Source organism: Triticum dicoccoides, chromosome 4A (genome assembly GCF_002162155.2).
Source record: "Triticum dicoccoides isolate Atlit2015 ecotype Zavitan chromosome 4A, WEW_v2.0, whole genome shotgun sequence".
In the NCBI taxonomy this organism is placed as follows: Eukaryota; Viridiplantae; Streptophyta; class Magnoliopsida; order Poales; family Poaceae; genus Triticum; species Triticum dicoccoides.
This window is the reverse complement of record NC_041386.1, coordinates 576,497,724-576,506,348: the sequence shown is the minus strand read 5'-3', so window position 1 is coordinate 576,506,348 and position 8,625 is coordinate 576,497,724. Positions and strand designations below refer to the sequence as shown.

The window sequence follows — 8,625 nt, the reverse complement described above, 5'->3', positions numbered from 1 at the left end:
CGCGCCGCCTCCCCGAGCGAGGCGGGCGGGGGCCCTGCCTCCGCGCGCCTTCAGCTCCTCCCGGCGCGCATCCCTCCTCCCGCCGCCGTCAGCCTGCGCCGCCGGCCCTCGGCCGCATGATGCTGGCGGCGGTGGGCTTGCCCTTCCCCGCACGCGGTCCTCCCCTGCTCGGGCGGTGATGGCCGGTGGCGGTGCGCTTCGGCCTGTGGCAATCCGGCGTCCTAGTGTGGAGGCCGGCGGTGCTCGCCTTGATGGTGCCGCCTCTTGGCGGCGGGGTGGTCTGGTGGTGCTGGCCGGCCGGGGGCGCGTCCCCGGCCCAGATCTGGGCCCGTAGGGTTCCTTCTAGGTCCTTGCGGGTCGGCTCCGGCGCGACCGCGACGCTCTTTGTATGGGGAGGCTGGGGAGCGGCTTGGACTGGGACAGCGAGGCCGGCGGCGTACCAGCTGCTGCACGGAGGCAGGAGCTGTCCGGGCCTTTGAGGGCCCGGCCGGTCCTGTGGGGCCACGGGCCCGGTAGGCTCCTGTCATGGCGTCCGGTCAGCTACCGTCGTGGACGGTGGAGGTGGGGCCCTCCCATATGTCGATGGTGCTGTTGTCCTAGTCCCGGCTCCTCTTCTTCGTTGTGCAGACCATCTTCGCGGTGCTGTGGTGAGACAGCGTGGGAAGCTTCGTGTTCGTGTTGGCGCAGGGTGGTGGTCGGTCTGGTGGCGAGCTCCGAGTGCCTGAGGTAGAGGCTGGGATCGGAAGAAATCTTTGTTGGCTTGACCGACACCGACGCGGTGGCGCCTGAGGGTGCCGCCGGACCTTCTTGGAGGGCGTCGGGGCTACCCTTCCTATCTCCTCGCCGTGTACCGGGGGAACCCTTGGCAGCAGCGTCGTCGTCGTCGCGTCCCTTCTTGAAGGTGTTGTTGGGTACCGGCACTTCGAAGTCTCGGAGCTTGGTGGGTGATATTCGGTGGACAAAGCGGTCAAGAGGCTTCGTCGTTTTTGTCGATCCGCCGTTATCGGCATTTGTTTCTTTTCTTTTTTTCTCTTTCCTTTCTTTTGGGCGTGTTTGTGCTGTTTTCGCCCCAACCCCTTTCATCGGTTGTATCAGTTGGTTGCTTTGTAATACAAAGCGGGGAACCCTTTTTCGTTAGATGATGATTTGTGCACAAAATGGCACTCTAGCAGAGGCCATGTAGCTCATAATCGATACTCCCTTCATAAACTAATATAAAAGCGTTTAGATCACTAAAGTAGTGATCTAAACGAACGCTTTTATATTAGTTTACAGAGAGAGTACATTGTAAGGAGGTTGCTCCATGAATGAGCTCGCATCGCAACCTCTAAATTTCGAGGCTGGGAGGTTACGGAACTCGCTCCAAATCCAACCGTCAACGTGGGAGGAAAGTTTCAGCTTCTTCCTCCCCATGTCACGGTCGAGATTTGAAGTTGTGCGGGCCAGGTACACGAACCACCGTGCACAGATAACCACCGTCGAGCCATGGTGACGAATAACCACCCATCCATTAGTGGGACAAAGTTCCAATAACTGGCCTCTGGCAGTCACGCCGTAGTAGCCTCCACTGTGGCCTCCGATTCCCAGGGCGGCGGTTCGAATGGCCATGCAGCTTCAGCCTCGGCTATAAAAGCCTGGCGGCGAGGCGTCCCCATCACCAAAGCCTTACTCGCTACCTTCCCCCTTCCCCCTCCCATCTCCTCCACCGTCCGGGGCAATACCACGCAACCTATTGGCCGAACTTGGCGGCAGAGCGGAACCTCTTGCCCCAAACACAGGCTCGAAGTGTACCGCAACATGTGCGAACCTCCCTTGCGGCAAGCGGCGACGGATCTAGCGATTGTGGGCGAACCACCGCTTCCCGGGGGATCCGGCGGCTCCACTAGCCACGGGTGGCATTGGATTAGATTAAACTGAGCTTAAATTGTCCCTACGGAAATGAATGATATGACAAAAGAAATGTAGACAACGTTTGGGCGATTCTGTGTTTGCACTGAATGATATGACAAAGAAATGTAGACAGCCTTTGGGCGATTCTGTGTTTGCGCACAGGCCCGGCATCCTTCATATGCGATATGACCACTCTGCTAGAGTTGCTCTAACGCAGCACACATATCTTCAACACATCCTCGGTCCTTTCCAAGCATTTTAGCAGCTAACACTGGAATTAAGTTCTCAAATTACAAGAGGGGTGGAACAGAAAAAGCAACTTCAATTCCCACAGCGTCAGGTAAATTACATCCAACGAGTAGAGTTGCATTCTATGGTAGCAGAAAACAAGAAGAAAAAAACCCTTTCAGTGGCTCTAGCGGTATAACAAAGCTGACAGGAACACAAGCGCATCACTCTAAAATTTACATCACACTGTAGGCGCCGATAGACAGACAACACCCTGTTTTTGCTCCAGCGCAGCGGCGAAAAAAAGGATCTCTGTATATATCCAACAAGTAACAATCAACGAATGACACACACCAGTCGAAGCGGCTACCGTTCCGTTTGTTCAGATCTCATCGTCACACGGCCTGGAGCTTCTGCTCGTCCATCGATTCCACGGGAAGAACCGCGGGCTCCCACGAGGAGTGCTCGTCCAGATGGATCTTCGCGTACTCGCTCACCAGCCCGTTCCTCTCTTCCCACATGATGGCCTTCCTCTCCTCCTCGGCCTTGTCGACCTTGTCCTTGGCCATGGAGCCCATGTCGCCCGCCGCTTTGGTCACCATGCCGAACGCGCTGGTAAGCCAGGAGGCGCCGGCTGAGACGTACTGGTTGCCCATGAGAGCCGAGCCTGCGACGCTGGCCTTCTGCTCGGCGGCGGCCAGGGCGGACCTTGTGAGCTCCGACACCTGGTACCGCTCGTCCACCTCCTTGACCTTGCTGCCGACGACCGCCCGGCCCAGGCTGATCTTCTCGCTCAGGCCGTACTGGTGATCTAGAGACACGACAGTGGCGGTGGCGGTGGACATGATGTTGTGACGCTCGTCGAAAGACCTTGCCATGTTGAGTGCGTCCTTGCTGAGGACAAAACCCTTGGCCATCATGCTGCTCACAACATCCTCCGCCTTCCTGACTGCAGATTCAGCAGAGGGAGAATTCTCTCCCTGCACCCACAAGGACATGCACGAAAATTCAGAAGAGTGGAATATCAAAGCATATTAAAAGTAGTCAGGATAGTAACTAAATAATTTTGTAAAGAAAATGAACATAAAATGAGGTTAAGCTAACTGCAGTTGCAGGAGACTGATTTGAGAGAAAATCCATGCGGTCTCTTTATTTCTCTCCTCATTGACATAGAAATGTTCTTATCATGGTGAGAAACTGAAACAATGTTGGTGGAAGTTAATACTACAATATTTTACTTTTGAATTGCTAAACTAAAAAAATGCTGCTCCAGAGAGGAAACCACGTCTATAGAAAGCCATTAAACAGTAAGAGCAGGAAAAAGAAATACTATTTCTACCACAAATTAAGTGCTATTAAAAAAATGCACCATATTCTTGATTTAAAACAGTTGTAATATTCACCTAGTTCCTTTTCAGTTTCAAAGACTAAAACTCCCAGGCCTGAAAGTAAGTTCTTTCCAGTTTAATACAACTCAAAATAATGGTCATGCAGTTAAAACATTCTTACCGGTAATTGTTTGTGGGCTTCAGGAGGCAACTGATAGTTCTCAACTGGAGTTATGATGACAGAAAGATCAACAATCGTTGCTCCCTGTAGATTAGCGATCCATGATTATAAGCCAAATCCCCAAAGAGCAGTGAGATGAAATATCACCAGGTAATAAGTTTCAGGAGCTCGAACGTACTGAGAGAAGCACAGCAGTGTCTGCTCCTTGTGAGTCCTTAAATGTGACGTACGCAAGTTGTGACCAATCAGTTTCACTGATGAAAACACGAGCAAATATTTAAGAAACACTCTTCTGCTCCATTGAAAACAAGCACACAATAAGTAATGATGACTTACCTTTGCATTTCAACATATTCTATATCACCAGAGAAAGAAAAGAACTCTGTGATCTCCCTTTTTGAGGCACTCAATGAAATATTGCCAACTTTTACTGTCCTCACCTGCAACAGAATATCAATGATGAGCAAATGGGATATTGCTAGTGCTACTTTAGCACAGGGGAGGTGATAAGATGGACTGTAGTGATTTTACATCTACCGAAAATGAACAAATGGGATATTGCTAGTGCTGCTTTAGCACAGGGGAGGTTGGACTGTAGTGATTTTACATCTACCGAAAATGAACAAATGGTATATGAGACACTAGTGCTTTTTTTTAGAAAAGGAGGATGACCCCCGGCCTCTGCATTTGGGCGAGATGCATACGGCCACTTTATTAATTATTCTCACAAGACCTTACAAAATCATACAAAAGTAAGACTAAAGCCGCCGTCTAAGCAACAAACTGTCGCTATACCTATCCAGTTGATGAAGGGGCGCAGATAGCCTGGGCCTAATACCAAACAGACATCGCAGCCAAGCCGACATCGCAGCCAAGCCTAACATCTAAGACCTGAGACCCCAACCTAGCCTCTTGCCGGGTCTGGGGCACACACTGATCCGGCGTGCTCTTAGAGGCCGCCGCCGCCAACTGCCACCGCTCCATCTTCAGAACTGTACTGATGCATCAACCTTGCTCGGTCTAGCTATCGTCGACGCCACCACGGCGCCAAACGGCACCTCCTCCCTACGCGCAAACAGCTGAGCATGTCGCGGTCGCCACTGATACACCTCAGCGCCATGCTGCCAGGTATCACCAGACGACACAGCTTGAAGTCCTTGGAAGATCTGTCATGCGTAGCACCTGCCGACCAGGCATGACAAAGCATAGCACCTGTCAGTCAGGCATGACTTGACATCACCACCGAAGCTCCGTGCAAGACGAAGCCGCTCCACCTCCTGCCTCTGACTTCCAGCGCTGCTCCACAAACGATGCTCCCAAGAGAGAAACGATACCGCAGTGCCGCCATCATCCGATCTGGAACACCAGATCCTAGGGTTTCCCCCGGAGCAGCACGAGTGGGTCGACAGTAGTTACACGACGATGCCTCCATCAAGGTAACGGCGAGAACGCCGCCATCGCCTGCCGTCGGCTCGATTTTCACCGGCAACCATGTCTCCCCTACTCGCAGCCGGGACAAGATGATGGATCTCGAGATCCGATCACCAAGCCTCTGGCCGGCCATCTCGGGAAGATGACCAACACGTCCACCAGCGTCACCACGCCGGGCACGCGTCACCGCCGGCACCCCCATGGTGCCTAGAGGCCGACAAGCCCCGACGAACACCATGCCTCGCCAGCCGCCATGGCCCAGACCCAAGCACCACCAGATCCAGATCGGATCGGGGTCAAGGGCCCCAAACCGCAACCGCCGCGGAGGCAGCACCACTGGACGGTGCCTAGCCCTCCAGCCCGCCGCCGAGTCAACGCCGGAGGTCCGCCGCGCCACACCGCCAAGCCGCCGCCGGGATAACTCGCGTCGCCGCCAGAGAAGCCGCAGCCGCCGCGCGTTGGAGGGGGCCCAAGCCGCAGCTGCACCGCCGCCAGGCAGGGGCGCCGCCACCCAGCACGCCCTCCGCCGCGCCGCTGGGCCCCGCCCAGCCCAGCGTCGTCTCGCGCCGCGCCGGACGCCAACCGCGAGGAGAGGGGCAAGATCCCCGCCGCCACCAACGCCGGCCGGACTTTGCCCGGCGGCGTTGTACGATGGCGGCGGGGGAGAGATCGACGAGGGAGGATGAGGGGCGGCGCGCTAGGGTTTCCCCCGAGGACGCTCGCGGGAGCGGCTCGGGGGTCGGGGGTTTGCTCATGAGACACTAGTGCTACTTTAGCACAGGGGAGGAGATAAGATGCACGATTGTAGTAATTGTATATTTTTGGATAAGGAGTCGACACAGTTTAGCATTCCTGAAACCCAAACTTTCCAGCGTTTACAGAACAATCTCATTCTGAAGAAATGTTAAATGACTCAAACCAACAACATAAGTATGAATTGTGGGACAACATTAGAGAGAATGGATTAGATACACGAACATGGCAATGTAGATAGCACATAGCTGTCAGGACCCAGGAACATCAACTGGGTAATAAATATCCTTTTTGAACTATACAGAAGAGAGAAGACATTTAACTCAAAAAACGTTACATTTCCATTTGGCATATACTAAACAAACGTTGTATGATAAATGAAAATGAGCAGTGTAATGTATTCCCAGGTGCCACAGTCAATTATTAAGAGAGAAGAAATTGAACTCAAAAGTCACATTTCTATTTGGATTTGCTCCCTCCGTTTCTAATTTCTAAATCTAAGCCTTTTTAGATATTTCAATACGGACTACATTCGGATGTATATAGACGTATTTTAGAGTGTAGATTCACTCATTTTGCTTTGTATGTAGTCAGTATTGGAATCTCTAAAAGGACTTATATTTAGAAACGGAGGGAGTATTAAACAAACTTTGTATGATAGATGAAAATGAGCAGTCTAATGCAGTCCCAGAGGTGTCACGATCAATTATTAACAGGAGACCACATGCTAAACTTTAGCTAAATATGTAATTCCAGGAACTATAAATATAAATAGATGTCATTTGCACCTTTTGTATCTAGTATGTAGGTCACATACTAGGACATATTAGAAATAAAGTTGTTCAACCAGCTCAGTCAGAAAGAATACAGTAGATAGCACTACGTAAATCAATGAGAATCATACGCTCAATAAGATAATGTTGACAGCACACCATTAGGAATCGTGCTGTTGTACAATTAGAGCTGCAAAAGTAATAACGTATGCCAGCTCCCCTGTTACCAGGAGTGGTTAATTTCCCTAAATGCAAAAAAAGAAGAAAGCGCATTCATTGACCAAAAGGAGCCCAAATCATCTGCTGATCTGAAAGAAAAGACATTCCCAACAGAAACTAGAAACGGCTCCTCTTCAAGATCTGAACTACTACCAACCAGTTTCTAACCCACGGCCTTGAAAAGTCGGTACCCGTAGAAAACAAAATCAGAGGCTCCGGTTCGGATTCAGAGCCTAAGAATCCGGGGGGAAACCAACGGATTGCCCAGCAAGCGCGAGAAACTTGGAACGAAGCGCCGATTGGATCGCCTGGCTCCCTCTGCATCCAGAGCTCGCCGGCATTGCGGTTGCGGCGGACTTACCGAGGAGCAGGCAGACGGCGCGCGCACCCGCCGTCGAGCCGTTGACCCGCATTGCGCTGGGCCGCTGGCCTTTTCGGGGAGGAACGCGCGGAATCTAGCGGGAAAGCGGCGACGGGGAGATGCTCGTCCTCGTGGCCTCCCGCGCCGTCCCCGGAGGACCAGGCCGGGCAAAAATCGTCGGAGACGACGCCTCCCGTGGCCTCCATCCAACCCGGAGTTTTGCTACGACTACGAGAGACGGCCGGCCCGACCACCGCGCGAGCACCAACGGAGGAGAAGAAGAAGATAAGACTAGGGAGTTGCGACTCGTGAGAGAGATTGCGCACGCACGCACGCACCTCCATTGCTGCGGGATCTCGCGGGAGGCGAGCTTGGTGGCCGGGAATCCGTCGGCCGGCGGGGCGAGAGAGACGAGGAGGGTGAGGTGGGGCTGGTGAGTTCGGCGCCGCGCGTTGCGCGTGTGTCGGCGGGCGGAGGGAGGAGAGGAGAGGAGGGGTGGACTCGGCCGGGGGAGGAGGAGTCGGGTGGGCGGTTGCTCCTTTCAACTCTCGCTTTCGTGGCGAGTTGTAACGTAAAAACGATGCGCGCGTCGGCGCTGGCGCGGCGCGGCAGTGGTGGTGGTGGGCCGGTCGCACGCACGACGGGGTTTGTGGTCTGGGTCGGGTCGGGTCGGGTGGCACCACGGACGTTCAGTTCAGCTGCTTTGCCATTTGCTGGATCCGTGATGAGGGATTTAGGATTGGGGGTTGGAGTGTCACCGGATTTTTTACCTTTCGTTTTATTACTCTGATGATGATCTGTTATGTTTTGTAGCGTAGTGTGCTTGTGTTGGATCTGACGCCCTGCCAAACATTGCGTTTTTGGCGCACAGTGCACGCAATTTCCCCGTACGCACCTCACGTGCCCAAAGAAAGGCCAGTCGAGGCCGGTCCTGCTGCTTAGATTCTTTTCATTTTTCAGGGAAAAACACGCACGGGGTCGACGGCGCTGAACTGGACCGAAATGCAGTGAGAAGGATTCTTTTCTAGGGTCCAACTTGAGTTGTAATCTAGAATCTAGACTAGAAGTTGTTTCTCCGACCCGTTCTTGCACGGCTTATGCACATGTTGCCTTGATCGGCGGCCGGTAGGGGGAAAAGACGGGCGTGGCACGCCGGCCGCCATTATTCCATGCCTTTTTCTTCTTCGTACCAATCGCTTTTGATAAAAGTTGCTTTGCTAGAAAGGTAGTATGTACTACTGTACGTGGCCGGCCGGAGTAGTCCATTGGCAACGGGCCAGACCCATTCCCGTCCAGGCGGTAATCGCGGCAGGACGACGCATATCTTTTGGTCGCGATTCCGATGCAGTGCACTCACCTGCACGTTCCATTTCTCGGATATGCTGTCCGACCACCGCTCGTCAGGGGGGTTTGGCTCGGGTGCAGGGGTCATAGCACGGATTAATATGCACGGCCGATAAT

At 53.3% G+C, this 8,625-nt stretch overlaps 1 protein-coding gene across 1 annotated transcript; it reads right to left on the bottom strand.

Annotated features, from left to right (window-relative positions):
* Positions 1-2,192: 2,192 nt before the first annotated feature.
* On the bottom strand, positions 2,193-7,709 carry LOC119286881 (binding partner of ACD11 1-like). Its single transcript, XM_037566350.1, has 5 exons — positions 7,503-7,709; positions 3,964-4,067; positions 3,806-3,881; positions 3,628-3,711; positions 2,193-3,098 (listed from the first exon to the last, which is right to left on the bottom strand). Exons 1-5 carry the CDS (start codon positions 7,506-7,508, stop codon positions 2,514-2,516), a joined length of 855 nt encoding a protein of 284 aa, XP_037422247.1. The 5' UTR covers positions 7,509-7,709; the 3' UTR covers positions 2,193-2,513.
* Between the last annotated feature and the right edge of the window lie 916 nt (positions 7,710-8,625).

What these genes read in the sequence shown, in the direction of transcription:
- LOC119286881 (XM_037566350.1), bottom strand. An exon ending in GAATATGTTGAAATGCAAAG is followed by an intron (nt 3,882 to 3,963) that starts GTAAGTCATCAT and finishes TGTTTTCATCAG; the next exon opens with TGAAACTGATTGGTCACAAC. An exon ending in ACACTGCTGTGCTTCTCTCA is followed by an intron (nt 3,712 to 3,805) that starts GTACGTTCGAGC and finishes GCTAATCTACAG; the next exon opens with GGAGCAACGATTGTTGATCT.